The sequence below is a fragment of the Myiozetetes cayanensis genome, unplaced genomic scaffold (genome assembly GCF_022539395.1).
Source record: "Myiozetetes cayanensis isolate MyiCay16 unplaced genomic scaffold, myiCay2020 scf5-8, whole genome shotgun sequence".
Taxonomy (NCBI): Eukaryota; Metazoa; Chordata; class Aves; order Passeriformes; family Tyrannidae; genus Myiozetetes; species Myiozetetes cayanensis.
In genome coordinates this window covers 40,978,214-40,994,761 of record NW_026087742.1, presented here as the reverse complement: position 1 = coordinate 40,994,761, position 16,548 = coordinate 40,978,214, and the positions used below count along the sequence as shown (strand labels likewise).

Genomic DNA, 16,548 nt, shown 5'->3' with positions numbered 1-16,548 from the left:
GATGCTTATAGCCATCAGACAACATTTCATCCCCCAGACTGCTTTCATATCTTTCCTTTATCATCTGTAAGAACTTGGATCACTTCCATATGCCATTACTCCCGACCTTCCAGACACACACTTTCAGGGGGCATATATAATCCCACAGCTGATGCAGATGTAGGTCCTGTCAATGCACCTCTTATGCTCTTTTCCTTGGACGTTTGCTTGTGCCTCCAGACAGCAACTCCAGTTCTTATGTTTATAATAACATATCACTTACAATATTACTCTGCTGCTTTTACACCCAAGAGAAGCACTTAACAAAAGATACTGATATTTAAAAAAAAGAACCTGAGGAAAAAAAAACCCTGACCAGCTCTCAAGAGGAGGCCACACAAACAGCTAGATACAAGACAGCACTAACAGGGTATGCAAACAGCCCCAAAGCCAGCTTCTTACCCGGCTTGTGCTTTCTACTTGGAAAAACTCCTGAGTCAGCCAAGAGCCCATGACTATTGATTTTTAAAGGAAATTATCTTCCTAGCTGCAGTGTTTCTGAAATGTCCACTCTTAAACACTCTTCTCAGTTTAAACAAATGGAAATGACCAAGGCTGGAGGCCTTTATCAGCAAGCCTCTCCAGGAGAACCTGGAGACAAAAAAATCACTAATACAAGATCCTATACTACTCTGCTGAGACCACAGTCATGTAAAATCTTGTTCCTTTTTGCCCTCCCCCCATCAGCTTAGGTGAGGAAACATAGGGCTCAGTGTACTGATAGGCATGTGCTTTTAAAAATTAAAAATTGCAGCTTTTTCTCCTGCATTTTACATGAATGTATCTGTGCTTGATAAAGTCTTTCTTACTTATGCTTAATGTTTTCCAGACCTTAACACAGCACCATCCAGACCAAGATCTCACATTATCTAGTAGCATGAAATACTTCTACTGTACATCAGGAATATTAAAGCAGAACAGGAAGCTTTTGGGAACAAATAATATGCTACATTTTGTACGTTCTTTGCTCTACAAGAATTTACTCTCTTCCCCTGTCTCTTTCTTGAATATGTATTACACGAATCACTTTACCCACTGGGAAACAGATCTGACCCTGACATTGAAAAAAGAAGCCATGTGATATCAGTGAAATCTCTAACAAAAAGAAATCACAGAATCATCGAATGGTTTGGGTTGGAAGGGGACCTTGAAGATCATTTAGTTCCAACAACAAAGCATAATGTATACATGTGAAAGAAATGAACGAAAACCAGAATATTTTGTATAATAATTCCTAATTATTTTGTATAATACTTTCTAATACCAACATACGCATCACCTTTTGCAGCACAATGTGATAAAGTAAATTCCATATCCTGTAGAGCTGTGCCTAGCAAAGCAAAGAAGCCTCAATTCTTTTCACCAATTAACTCCCTACCTGTGAACTTTCCTAAACCACCTATTTGATGGATATTCACTAGGCATAACTGAACTGTATGGAAAGACAATGTGCAAATAAAAATGAAGTTCAAATTTTATGGGTTTAAGAATGTACTATGAAAATACACCATAAAAGCAACTGGAAGAGCATGCACACAGAAGTGGCACAGAATCTACCTCACACTGGGTCTGAATGTGAGAGACAGAAGAACTGTTAGGAGTAGTTAAATATTTATATACTTTAGTATACCTTTAAAATGTGTTTAAAACCTTTCCCCACAAATAATCTAATAAATAAACTAGTGAAAAGGTGCAAGTACTTTTTGTCTCTTTTGTGCTGTATTTATATTCACAATGAAAAACGCCTGCAGTCATGTTCACGTTGCCCGTGAATATCGTGAAAAGTACAGCACAAACCTGCATTTTTCAGGGGCAATTGTTACATACAAATACAACACTGAAATAGCCTGTGAAACATGAGAAGAGAGGAGCCCAAATGACATTCTTTGAAAACAGGCAATTACGTACCAGGGGCCCAATTTCTAAAGATTTTGGTTTTTAAAAATAATAGGAGTTAAGCAATTTCATACTTCTAAAAATTTGAGCTATGAGACAGAAGACTGAGAACATATTCACCTAAAGCTGATTCCTACTACTCCCTCTTTATAATAGGTTCCAATCTGCAATCACTGCTCAGGTAGAGGCCGTATTTAAATCACAAGCAGCTCTGTCTGGGGAAATAACTGCAGGACAAAGGCCAGTATTGGTACTGGAATTCATTAATATTAGCATAGCTGGCCAAAACCCAACCAGTACAGTACTACAGCATGGGAGTAGACATCCCGGTATTCCCTTTTGAGTCCAACATAAAGCTTATCTATAATCAGTTTTGGAGTAACTGCTGAAGAGGAAGGGTAAGCGGCATTTTTCCAATGCATTGCCAAGACAATGGTGATGGGTATGTGTCAATCTGGCTCCGTCTTCTTACCATAAGGAACCAGAAACATAATAGCTGCAATTATTTGAACAAGTCAGGCAGACACTTTATCAGGATTATGGGAAAGAGAATCAGAAGACCAGAAGATCAGGGAAGAAACAGAGTCCTCAACAGGAAGTAGCACTACTGAGGAGAAGACAGTTGACTCATGTGTTATCACATGGAGGACAGATTTTCCAAAGTGCTCAGCAGTAAGCAGGTCCCACAGGAAAGGCTGCTGAGGACTCTGGAAAATGCCAGAACATCTCTGAGTGACAAAATGTAGGATAGCCTTTCTATTCGAACTTGGGTTCCTGAAAGCAGACATCACTAATACAGAATTTTTGAGAGCATTCCACCCATAACTGCATTAATAAACAACTGAATACACATCAACATTGTTAAAAGCCAGTGAGATCTTTAAAATAATAATAAAAAGAAATAAAGATATGTAAGAACCTAAAGTAGATACAGGAAGATAATAAAACTTCTTAGAAAATGATTAGAAGTAAAGCAACACCAAAATTTCCAAACAAGACACTTTGAGTCAATTTACTTTCCAAATTTCAGAACAACTCTTGATTTTGACAGGAATAAATTATCTAGTTTGACTTTGTGTCCCATCACATAATTTTGGTATGCCCATTTCAGTTGCAGAAGCAGATTTGGTTCTGTATTAGTCCAAAATCTTTGCCTCAAGCTAACTACCCAGAGGAACAGAAATCCAGAGCGGAGGCCAATTTTTCCTATAAATTACACTGGTACAATAATATGGACTTCTTCACTTTTGCACTATCACAAATTTCACACCCTTTAAATTAGTCACATATTAAGGAACAAGAACTATAAGAAATGAATATTTGGTCCAACATGTTTAAATCCAAAGAACTTCACCTGCTCACAATCTGAATTTGAACAATTCACAGTTTGATCTAAAACCATGAAAAAAATCAAAGCAGATGTCTTCTCTCATGAACAAGTAAGTCTCAAAACAATCAAGATCTAAAAATTAAATGCATGAATTATTTTGACTAGCATACAAACTTACATTAAAATTATAAAGCTGAAGTTAATCAATTTAATTTACTTGTTAAAGTGCTTTGTCCTACACTGGGAGTACTGCACTTCACTGGAGGAATGAAGGAACACAATCCTCGTTATTAGTCCTCTGAAATGAAGAGTAAATTATTTCTATAGGCTACAATAAAGCTTTTGAGTACACTTTTAGACAGTCCAATAACATGCTAGGACAAAAGTCTTGTTTCATGCCAGGAAAATAGATGTTCTGAATATTCAGTGTGGAAATCTGACTATATTTCACCAAAGGCCCATCATTTCTTTTCCCAACAATAACCTTGAAAATTAAATCCAGACTCTGATGGATTGGAGCTATTGATAGTTGATCTACTCCCTGTTGTATGGCTATTTACAAGTACCACATTTAGAGCAACGAAACTCTTTGAAAATGGATCTACTTATATCTTAAAAATATACAGAAACCTTCTTATGGTAGATGACACCAAAGTACACATACACTCTTTGATCCCATCAGCAAATGCTAATAATAAAAATTTGAAGAGAAATCGTTTTCAGTAACTGATGTCTAGCTTGAGATAAACTCCATGTATTAAAGCAAAACACACACTTCAAATGGATCTTTGTAATTGATCCTACTTTAGAAGGGTTCCATTTAATCCAGTTCCATTTTTCTAGCCAACTAGCACACTGTTTGCTTTTGCAGTTCAAACCTGACTCTATGGTGTGCCTTTATGGTAACTCTCAATATACTCCAAACTGCATCCTTGGGAATACAGCTCAGCTCTTGATAGCAAAATAAAATTCAGCTGTATGAAACCTCACTTTCTAAATAAAGAGCACCATGGTTTTAAATGACACTGATTATTCAACTAAGGTTACGCTTCTATTGCTAAATTGAGTTGTAATTATACAGCAGAATTAATAACCAAATTTAATGAAAATCCCATTATGATGCAGCTTAGTAAATCAAAGCTGAAACTGCTGTAAGTAAAATGACAGATAGTCACAATATAAGGGCAATACTACATTTGAGTCTATTTCCTCAGCTTTATGGAGGTCTCAGCAGGAAGTTAACTCCAAGATGACATTGCCTCTCCCCTCACTAGCAAGCACAAGCCCAGAGACAGACCCACAGAGAAGGGAGGCTGACAAGGGAGGTTCATGTCTGTCCTCAGGGCTGCCTCCAACCTCAGTAGGTATGCCCCGGAAACTGCACTCCAGCTGGTGAGGCAGAATCAGGCCCTCCAATTTCAGGTCATTGACCCCACAAAAATCCAAAGGGCACAAGAGTCAAAGAGACTAACTCTTGAGAAATAGGAAAGTTATTCCAAGATACAAAATTTTTAATTACAGTGTGCTTTTCTTCTTCTGATCCATTTGGCACATAATAAACAAAGTTATATTTTGGGGGGCTTGTATCTAGCGAGATTAAAAGCTACTAAGAATGGAACCGTGAAAAAGAGGAAAGGAGTGTCTGATTTACCCTAAATAACACTCATTAGGTATATATTAATCTCAGAACACACATGAATTCAAACAGACTCAAACAGAAAGGCTTTACTTTTAGTATGAAATGCTAATAAAAGACTTGAATTGATCTCTTTTTCCCCATTTAAACTAATTCTGTACAAGAACTGCAAACTGGTTATATATTAAGGATTCTTGAGACTTCAACAGAAAAATTCTCAGCTACAAGACAGGAGTTGGAAGGCAATTAGTTCTTTGAAAAATTATAGCACTACCTCTCGTAAGTATTCAAGCACATTAACTGTGTTGCTGAGATATACTAACATAATATATAGAAGGTGCATGGAGGAGAGAAAATTATTTTGCATTCAGCTAAAGAATAAATATATACAACCCTCTCCAAAATATGCATTGCTCCAACATGTGAAATCAAGCTGAAGGTAGGTAGATTTCTAATCACAAGCAGAATTTCCTGCTTATAAAGTTCAAACCAATGTATGCCAATAGAAAAATATTTCAGCTCTGGTGTATTGTGTTCTGATGGGTAAGAATCTTGTACTATTCATGTTTTGCAATAATTTTAGCTTTGTCAGTAAGAGGGATTCTCTGAATAATGTATGTAGTGCAAAAGAAATGAACAGAGTTTAAATAAAACACACAGATGCAAAGGGGAAAGAAAGAGGACTGTCTCCAAACCAATACAGATCAGATCAATTTTGCTAACTTACAATAGATTTTATCTGCTAAAGCAAGCTCTTTCATATGCATTCATGATTTAGAATAAAAACACTAATGTTCTGGGCCTGTTTGAAGAAAAGAAAAATGTGTAAAATAACCATTAGAAGTTAGCTTTTACAGTGAATATACAAAATTATTCCAGTTCCAAAAGTACTCCTGAGTGAGCCTTTAGATATATACTTTTTATCTAGTGAATAGAAAAGAAAAATTAAAGTTTTTCCAATGTTGCAGTGAGTTACTTGCTAATATGCCATCCATAATCCTTTGGAATAATCTGTCTACTGTCCCTTACACATGCAAGGGGCCAGGCCCTCAATCTTTACAAGTAATAGCTGAAGAAAATGGAAACAGAAATAGAGGTAACTGGTCATGTCTCAGAGCTTTATGCTTGAACTCACATAAATATTCACCTCAGACCAGCAGCTCTAAGGCTTTTGTACTGTATATCTGGGGACATGTGCTCTGAGTAATTTCTACACAAACAGCAAGTTTCACAGTGGTTCAGCAAAGAGTTATCATTTCACATTGCCATGAAATCACTTAATTCAGAGCTGATGGTGGGGGTTCTTTAATTAGGTTAGAAAATCTCACACATCTGCGCTTTAGAAGCCTCTGTCAAGCCAGCAAATTCAATCACATTGAAGCCAGTGTCCTCCAGCTATCAGACAATTGATTTTTGCAGTATTCTGCCCATATTTAGTTTAAGGAACATGAGATATGTTCATTCAGTTGTCAGTCAGTTTGCCTACATTTCATTAGGAGATTTGTTGTTTAAAAAGTATTCTTCAATATTTAAAATGTTTTTTAAAAGAAGAAGCAGTCAGATTATGGGCACAAGACTGAAAAACATGAAATAAATACAAACTTGCACTATACAAAAATACGAGTGAGTTTAAGTGGCAAGTACAAACATAAATAAGGCCTGTACGATTACGTCTATTTAATATAGACATTTACATAATTATATGAGCATACACAAACATATAAATTTACTTTTCCCTTTCTTCTCTGTCTTTCCCCATACTGTAAGGACTTGTCATTTCTAAAGTCATTAAACTCTTTGGAACTCAAACTGGGTTCACTTAAAAAAAAAACCAAAAAAGGATCAGGTTATGAATCACTATTTCTATAAATGACAGCAAACATAACAAAACAGGTTTTCCTCAGTTCAAACAATGTAAGGTAGACATAACCTAAGGCAGTTGGAATGAGAGAATAATCTGGTGCAAACAGTCTAATTAACCAAAGTTTTGGGCAAACCTTTTTTGAACCTAGTGTTAGTCTTATATAGAGAAGTGGTCCAATTTTAGACAATTTTTAATTAATGTAAATCAGAATTAATTCATTAACATTCAAATAGACACACTGAGCAATATCCTTAATCCAAAAAGTAACAACAGCCTCGGAAATTATTTCTCAGAACTAGATTTGTAGGCAGAATCTAAAATAACTGACTTCACCTAAAATTTCTGATTTTAGTATACAAAAATTTTAGTTCCCTCCTCTTTGGTAAAAAATGAAAGTTTAAAGAAAGCTAGTGTCATTTATTTTCATGGAATATATTATCAGTGCCTGCAAAAGTTGACACCTATTGTAATATATTCTCAATGAACTGCACCTGCATAGATCTGATTCCTTCCAGTTTCAAAGCACCTTTTGAAATGTTTTCACCTTATAAAATTTGATACTGATTTTCACACCAAACACAACTAATACATTGCTTAATACAGAATTCACACTTTGTGGGACATCGGTCTTTCCTGAATAAAATGAATGGAGCCATTTTTGCAGCTCATAGTCTTTTCCTCTTAAATAAGGTGGCAAGGTCATCTGAAACTTGGAATACTGAAAACTCATACAAATAAATTTAGCAATCATGAAATAAATTATACATGAGAATTGCACAGTACATTGTATGTTTACATATTAAGAATAGCCACAAAGATGGCAGTGAGAAAGTGAAGAGGAACACAGCACATATTTTAAAGGCACGATGAACACTAAGACATTTTCCAGTATGTTTCTATTTTAAACTCGCTCAGCAATGTTGCTTAGGGCATCTACTTCCAGAGGCAATTCACTCTTGAATGAAGAGGAGGGATTCGAAAACTTAACAGCCACAAAGGAAAACCTATAGAGTCCTGAAATATGAACATCAAAGTAGTAACGCTACTACAGTCTTCAGCTTTGCTACACTTTATACCACTGTCTTACATAATAGCATGAATTCCTTTTAAGAAGCTAGACATACATGATGATACATAGAAATAATGCTTTGCCACTCTCAGAGATTAAGCAGTATCCAGCATGTGTTTTAACCACTGATAAAGACCCTAAGGTGGTTGAAATGTAGGAAGTTCCGCTAATCATACTTTGCTTTTTTAATAAAAAATAAATAAATTAAATGTTACCTCATTTAGTAAGGGCATTTCTTATTCTGTTTTCCTCTCATTGTGTATGTGCATCTGTGTGTATGAGGGTGTGTGTGTGCGTGTTTATAAAATATATAGTAGGAAGAGAATTTGTTCCAGTTGAGGTGGTCTGTGAAATCAAGTAGATCAGATACTAACTTGATTTGGCACCAATGTATGGATGCATAGAGACATATCCACAGGATGTATGCATTACGAAATGGTAAGAGACATTTACAACCTAGAATATAAGAGCAGGGCTGCCACAAGTGACATCACCAGATCAACTGCAGCGTCAAGCAACTCAGATATATTATCCTGCACACCACTGCTTCCCTGTCTCCTTTCCAGCCATTAGAAAACCATTTGTGAGTACAAATATTATCACATATTTTCAAATACACAGAAGGCACCCCATGCACAAAAGCGAACAACAGTAACTGAGGGGTTTATGGACTAATTGTGACATTCATAATTTTTCTTTACAACAACAAAATTCATCTCCATAGAAACCTGGAAGCAAGAAACTACAGTAATAACACTAAAGTAAATGTCACATCAGGTTGGTCAGCAGAAGGCTGGAGAGGGGATTTTGCTCCAGTTAGGAACTATCAAGGATTGCTGCCCCTTTTGCTCTCCTGCAAAGGGTATCTGTACCAAAGACAGACTTACTGATGTATTTAAAACGCAAGATAACAATGTGGTTTCATATTCTTTTCACTGCAATTTACCCATAAGGTGGTCAGATCAGTTTCATGTTTACTCACAGGCATTTGTTACAGCGAAGCTGTTAGCTGTTTCAATGTTGTCTACATGAGGAACCAAATTAAAAGGTGCTTCAGATGCATTGGGGCTGGTGTTATGAAGAAAGATTGCTAATCGAAAAGCAGTATATTCCTGATCTGTGTTCCTGATGAAGAGACCACCTATAAAAAAAACCAGAAAAAAAAAAAAAAAAGGCAAAAGAAAAGAAGCAGGGTAAATCATTTGCAAGCTACTTACTATCTTTGTTTGCACGCAACTGTCTCTCCCAAAGCTGCACAGTAAGGCAAGTCCTAAGACTTTAATGGATAAGGAACTAATCGTATTCGTAATCACAACCATTGCCTTTAAATCACTGTCATCAATCGATTTTAACCTCCCTGATGCATTCATGCTTCTTTTCTGACTTCTCGGTTTCCAGCCTTTCATACATAAATACCCAGATTTGTCATGATTACAGTGACCTTTTAAAGTGCTTAGCCTCCATCTCCCTGATACCGAACACACTGCTAAATCAGCTACTCAACAATCTCTCAGATTAAGTGGCGGGCTGATTAAGGGGAGCGATGCTTTCTGGATTAAAAAAAAAGAAAATACCAACTCAGTGTAGGATAATCTGCACTGAAGAGGCATATAATGAACTTTGCTCCTCTGCAGCCATGTGCAGGCAGGAAGCAGCTCAGCTCTATTAGCAGCATCTTCACAAGTCCACGAGAAATGATGCAGTGATGGAGCTGAGCTGGAAAGAATTCAGATAGCTGCGTCCCATCTGAAACACGTCCGAAAGGAGGGAAGCCGGAGGCGATGGGAAAGGGGTGAGGATGAGGCATAGGACTACAGGGAGACATCTACAAAATCCTAAACTTTGCAACTGCAGAAGGAACGAAGGACAGCGTTGCCTTTTATCCCCCATCCGTGCCAGTTACCGCAACCTCTCGTGCAGAGGACTGCCATCCCTCCGGGAGTCAGGCAAAAGCGAGAGGGGGTTGAAGCATTCAAGGGGCATCAAGCCCCGAGCCCCTTCCTCCCCTGCTGATATCGTACACCCGGAGATGGAATGAGTTCTGCAAAAGATAAGCATCTTCCCTCCCGCATGCGAACGCACACAGATGTATTTACACACACAGGCACTCGGAGGCACATATACACAAACACACGCGGATGGTTCGTGAAGGCATGGAAATGGGATGGTGCTGGAGGAGAAATCTGCAAACTGCCTTCAAAGCCTCCTTTCCAACTCACTTCGCAAAAGATTGAACCCCTGGACACACGCACGTAGCCCAATGCAGCGCTTACCTATTTGCACGCTGCTAGGAAAAGCTCCCATTGCTAGTCCCCAAAAGCCAGAAAACAACAAGACAAGCTGTCTGCAAATTATCCTCATCTTCTCTTCTGCCTCTCTGTCTCGCCTTCTCCCGCTCGCTCGCTGGATGCTGCTCAAAGAGGCATCGAGGGCGAGAAGGCTACACACAAAATCAGGAATAAAAAAAAAATGTAAAAAAAAAAAAAAAGGAATGAATGGGGAGAAAAAGAGAGGTTTCCCCCTTTTTTTTTTTTTTTTTTTTTTTTTTATTTTGTGTGGTTTCGCTTTAGTATTTGTTTGCTATCCTCTCCCGCTCGCGCGCTCTGCCTCTCTCCCGGCGGCCGCTGCCGCTTTCAGCAAGCCATCCCGCCGCGGCGGATTTTTCCCGCAGTCTCCATCGCCGGGGAGCGGTTTCTGTCCGGCTGCGAATGTTGCACATGCAGAAGATGGTGGTGAGTTTGGCGGCGGGGGGGCAGGAGCGCCTGCTGGAGGCGCGGCGCGGCGCGGACGGACATGCGCCCTGCGCATCCCCCCCTCCGCCGCCCGCCCCGCTCCGCTCCGCGCGGCCCCCGCCGCCGACAGAGCCGCGGGGGTTCTTGTTTCGGGGGGGTGGTTGGTTGGCTATAATTTCATGGGGGGAAGAAGGGGGGGGGCCTGTTTTTTGATTTGGAGTCTTTGGGGTTTTTTTTCCCAACCCCCTCCCCCTTTTTTTCCTGCCACTCGCCCATCCGCGAGCGCGCAGGGGCGCGCAAGTTCGTGCGGCGGGAGCGGGGCCAGGCAAGGTCAGTGCCCCGGGCTGGGGCGCTGCAGCCCATCCTGTGCGCCCGGGGCGGGTGCCGTTAAGTACCAATTATTATTAATGAAGGTGGCTGGGCGGATCTGCATGTACTGGGCGGCTGCGGAGCGGCGGGACGCGGCTGGGCAGGCCCGGGCCCCCCTTTTCCCGGGGGGCGCTCGGCTCCGCGCGGGAGCGGCGGGACCCCCTCCGCGCCGCCGGGCTGTGCGGCGGAGGATGGAGCGCAGGGACGGGAGCAGGGAAGCGCTCAGCGCTTGTGGGCACTCATGCCAAAGGGAAGGAGAGCAAATGAAAGGAAAACTTCGCTGCTCCTATGCTGCCGCCTTTTCTCTCACACTCTCTCTCTCTTTTTTTTTTTTTTTTTTAATCCTTTTTTCTTAATATTTTTAGCTGGGGAAAAAAAAATAACGGAGCTTTTTTTGTGTCTAGACCCTTTTTCTTTTGGTGCCTTTAGATTTTTCTTTTCAAGCCTTGGAAGCTTCCCAGAGGAGCTGCCAGAAGTCTGGGGCTGTTACAGTTAATAATTAAAAGATACATATATATAATAAATGATAGGTAATGAAATCACCCAACAATAGCTGTATGTCAGAGAAGGAGTTTCTAGTTTCACATGTGGCTTCGCAGAGAGATTTCTGTCAGTCGCAGGGAATGATTTGAGTTCCAATAGCATAATTTTAAAATGTTAATTGGTAATATGAAAGAATACTGATTTTTAAGGTGAACCTTGTGGCTCTGCTTTGAAACACACATTTCCTCTAAGATCAGACTTTTACCTCCTTTCACTGAGGTTTACTTTCTTAGTTTATTACTATACCCTGTATCCTCAAGCTCTCCTGCTTTTATGGCGAAAGACCCTTTCAATTGCTGCAGAGGGTGACTGATTTGTGAAGAATGATTGTGAGCTCCTTAGCATCTACCACATACTCAGAAGAGTAAGCAAAGAATATTGAAGCCAGAGAGACAGACAGAGAGACAGACTGTCTTATCAGTATGGACACGTGTAACTGTGTACATGACTGTGTGTATGCGTGTGTTTGGCAGAGTGTGGAGTTCCTGTAAATAAATTACATTCTGGGAGATTTCTTTGAAGATCAATGACAAACAGACTTCACCTGCATTTTAGAATACTTATTCCCTTATGTTTCAGTAAATCATCTGCTTCTGTTTACTTTCCCTCCATGTATTCCAGTCCTTCTTCTGAATCTGCAAGCTTGTGCTTCACATTATTTACCCATGGTTTTTTGTGACCTCTGCTTTTGCTCTTGCTTGATTTTCTTTTTTTCTTGCTTGCTTTTCCTCCTTTGTCTCCCTAAATTCTCCCCAAAATTTGGTTGCTTTTTTCCTCCATCCTTCAGCATTTAACTTTTTGACTGTGTAAATCCAAGTAATAAGTAATGAAAACTGGATAATAATTCTGTGGTTGGCTGGTTCTTCACCACTAGGAGCAAGTGTACTTGGGAACAGGTAAAACATTTAGTTAATTTGATGGCACATACTCATGTGGATTCATGCCAATTACGTATTAAATATTAGGATTTTAGACATATGTCTCTTATAATGGAACAGCAAGTTGCTGCCTACAACCTGAGCTGAGAAATATGCTTTGGTCTTTTTCAAATACAATGGTAGCATGTTAATTTAAATTTAATTTGAGAGTCTACAAGGAACATACAGTGGTCTTAACTGATCTGACCAGGAGTCTCACCCAGAAGTTCCTACACTGAATCTGTAAATTCTGTTGGAGTTGGAACATATATTTTAGTGAAATATCCAATCTTGATTTAAAGACTTCAAGAGACAGGAAATCCATCACTTCTCTGGGTAAGTTTTTCTAGTTGATATCCATTCTTTTTTGTTAAAACCTTCACGTGTTCTAGCTTTGCTTTCTAATGCTGACTGTCAGAGATGAACCCAGTATTCCTGTAATGGTATCACTCAGTTCTGTTCCAGGAAATTATCCTGTTCTCCACTTGACACTCCCTTGCTCAGACAACTCAGGATCATTTTCGCAGCTGTGGAAAGCAGAGGAAAGAAAGGGGATGAGGCCATACTATAGCAATTTTGTGAGGCTATGCTATAGCAATTTTGTTTAAAAGACACAAAGAAAAAAAAGTATTATGGTGTTAAAGGGGAAAAATCCTATTTCAGTAAGTTTTGAGAAGTGAATGGCAGAGGATCAAGTAATTGATCACAACATTTATCTTACAGCTGAAACAAGAAAGGTAACAGGGATGTAATCAAGATTAAGGCTGGAGGGGAAGAAAAGTGAGGTAAGATTTTAGATTCACTGCCGCTCTAGTGGGTTAATATTGTCTGGCTGCCAAGTGCCCACCAAGCTGCCCTCATTCCCAAAAACATGTGGAGAAAAATAAGGTCAAAAAGCTCATGGGTCATGATAAAGACAGGGAGATCACTCACCAATTACTATCACAGGCAAAACAGACTCAAATTAGGGAAAATTAGTTTATTACCAATTGGGATTTGAGTAGGAGGGTGAGAAACAAGGACAAAACTATAAACCCCCACACATGCACCTCTTACCAGGCTCAACGTCACTCCTTCTTTCACAACTTTTCTACCTTCTCTTCCTGAGCAGTGCAGAGGGATGAGGAATAGGGGTTCAATCTGTAACACTTTGCTCCTCCTTTCTCCTCATGCTTTTTACCTCTCCAGTGTGGGTCATTCCCACTAGGGACAATTCTTCTTCAGGAAAAGACTGCTCCAGTGTAGGCTCTCCATGGGATGCAGTTCCTGGGAGAAAATCTTGTCCAGTGTGGGCTCTCCATGCGCTGCAGCTTCCTTAAGGCATCTCTGCCTTCTACAGCATTGGGTCATCCAGCAGTGCTGATATCTACCCCATCCTGGTCTTCACCACAGGATGAAGGGGAATCTCTGCTCTGGCACCCAGAGCACCTCCTTCCCCTCCTTCTTCACTGTCTTTGGTGTCCGCAGGGCTGTTTATTGCCTGTTTTTCTCACTCCTTTCTCATGTAGTTACTGTGCAGTGTTTTTTGCCCCTTTTTTAAGTATGTAGTCCCAGAGGTCCATGAGCATCACTGATGGGCTCAGCTTTGGGCAGCAATAGGTTTTGTTTGGAGCTGGATGCGAGTGGCTCTGTTCTACATGGCGGCAACTTCTGGTGTCTTCTCACATAGGCCGCCCCACAACACATCCTCACCCCTAACCTTGCCACATCAACCGAATATAGCTGTACCCTGCCAAGCAAGAGGAGACCAGAAGGGAGAGCCTGTGGGTTTTCCTGGTGGCAGCTGAAAGGGGCTGCATGAAGCTGCTTCTGACCTGAGGTGCCAGGCAGACGATGAAGGTTGTGGTTGGTGATTAAGGGAAAGAGGGACAGAACTCTTGAGTTCCACAATGAAATATCAGAGAAATTAAGAAAGTATTGAAATATGTTTTGTTGAATGTATCAATTGTATGGAAGTGATAGTCTAGAGGGAATCTGTCTTGGGAGTGCCTGGCTGTCAGTGGTGGATGTTTGCTTTGCCTTAGGGCACATAACAGCTTGTGTTGGCCTTGGCTGGAGGCCACCACTAGAGAGAAGACTCACTCTTCAGAGAATCAGCTGAGAGGCAGACTATCTGCTGCAGCCCGTGGATGACTCCTGCTGCAGAAGTTACATGAATATGATTTTTTTTTTTCCCCTCTGGCAAGGTTTGGAAACCGTTGGCTATTTTCTTGATCAGATAGTCTTGTGCTTGAACAAAATGCATGTATGAGAAGACCCTGCAGGAACTGGAAGAATATGAGAAGATTTACACTAAAGCAGAGATGAAGACTGTGTGTTAGCTAGAGGAATAAAACAGCAGAGCAGATACCAGAGGCATTCACCTTATGGGAATCCCAGAAGAAAAGCAGGATATGGAGGAGACAGACACTTTGCAGTATGGACAGGGTTTGTGATGCATATGTAGTAGGTAAATATCCTCATGCTGAAGTAGCAACTTTGAGTCCTATTTATATGTTCTTGCATCCAAAATGTAAATTCTGGCTACACCATCTATTAAAAAGACATGTTATTATGTATCTGGAGACATGTAACTTTGCGAGGGAGAAGAGGTCTTGAGTGACAAGGGGTAAGTAAAGCTGTGCTATTTGTAAAGGATAATAAATCAAAAGATAGGTTCTGACAATTAGGGGTGCAGAGGAAAGGAGAAAGGCAATGTCAGTAGCAAGAGACACATCAGTAAAGATCCACCATTGCCCCTCCTCACCAGATTCCGGGTGCACAGAGGCAGCGACAGCATGAAACCAAACAACACCCTGCCCCTGGCCTATTTGCCAGTGCTCCTGATGAGCTCCTTCAGAGTAGGCAAATGTCTGTGCCACAATGGCTCCCTATGGCACAACCATCTGGGCACAGAGATCCATCCTAAAAAAGGATTCAGTCATTTAGACTGGTGTTGCTTCAAGTGCAATTCTCATTGCAGTTTCACTGTGTGGTCACTGGAAATGCCTCAGCAATAAATAAATTATGGCAAAAACAATTGACTCAACACCCTGTCCTTTCTTAGTCCTTTCTTGCTTTATGAAATAGTGTAGCTTACATATCTGTCAAGTAGATCTGGTAGACTATAAACCCTGGGACAAAGCTGTGTCTTTTGTGAAGTGCTTAGCACTTCTAGGGGAAAAAATTAAATAAAATACAAATCATCTATGTAGGCTTTTTAATACTCCACCCTCTGATATGGCCTCACATCACCTTTTGAAGTGATACCAGCAGTACTGAATAGATTAGTCAATGCATCAGAACAAGATACAGTTTCCTTTCAGTAGCAGAACTCATTTTCAGGAGATCGCTTTGCAGCAATGCCTCTCATCTTGTGAGATTTTTTATTCTTACATTTTCGTTCTTATTGTTTTTCATTCATCTAAATTCTCGTATAGAGAGAAGAGTTAATTCTTTTTAATAGTGCTTCTCATTAAGAGTGTTATTTTGATACTGAAACAACTGTAATACAATGCGTCTGGTCTTGAATATGTTCATCCACTGGTCCTGCTCCTTTCTACTGGGTTGCAAGGGGTACTGTAAAAGACTATGACCATGAAAGGAGAAGTTGTTGTGACCATCCTGTGGAAAGTGAAAAGTCCTGATTATAATTTAAATCATGCTGATATCAGTCAGGATTATTTCAGTCTGAGAAAAATGTGGTAACACTAATTTAATTAAGAACTGCCATATTAAGCTAGACTCAATGTCCATTTATAACAGTGTTCTGTGTGCAACATTAAATGATAAAGGTTTATTAGGGAAGAGTATAAGCTGAGTAGTCCTTCATTTAAACTTTAAGAGAGGTACTTTCTTGCTGAGTCCTCTCACCTCTGACAGTCAGGGCTTTAAGGCTTCTAAACTGAAGATTTTATAGAGACCCTTGTGTTGAAGAGTTGCCTACAGTTTTTATTTCCTTATATTTACGTCCAGTGTCTGCAGCATCCTATGCAAAGAAAGTAGTTTTGTTAGTTTGTTTTAAACATTATTTTATATTGAATATTCCTTGGCACTTCTCTAAGGAAAAAAAAGAAAGACCTAGAAATACTTTACCTTGCCATATTAGCCATAGTTTTATATACCTTTATAATATCACCCTTCAGATAGATTATATCCTATAATCTATGCTATA

General features: G+C 39.8%; 1 protein-coding gene across 11 annotated transcripts in view; it reads right to left on the bottom strand.

Moving 5' to 3' along the window:
* Window positions 1-10,569, bottom strand: part of GRIA4 (glutamate ionotropic receptor AMPA type subunit 4) — a 217,661-nt gene extending 207,092 nt beyond the window's left edge. For 6 of the 11 annotated variants that reach the window (XM_050333055.1, XM_050333056.1, XM_050333057.1 and 3 more), the window contains exons 1-2: window positions 10,108-10,569; window positions 8,817-8,975 (exon numbers count right to left, since the gene is read on the bottom strand). In XM_050333055.1, the coding sequence (XP_050189012.1) occupies window positions 8,817-8,975; window positions 10,108-10,195 (247 nt within the window). In that variant the 5' untranslated portion in view covers window positions 10,196-10,569. The remainder of the gene's footprint in view (window positions 1-8,816; window positions 8,976-10,107) is intronic. The other 5 variants (XR_007630986.1, XR_007630985.1, XM_050333053.1 and 2 more) reach the window with 3 other exon arrangements.
* Between the last annotated feature and the right edge of the window lie 5,979 nt (window positions 10,570-16,548).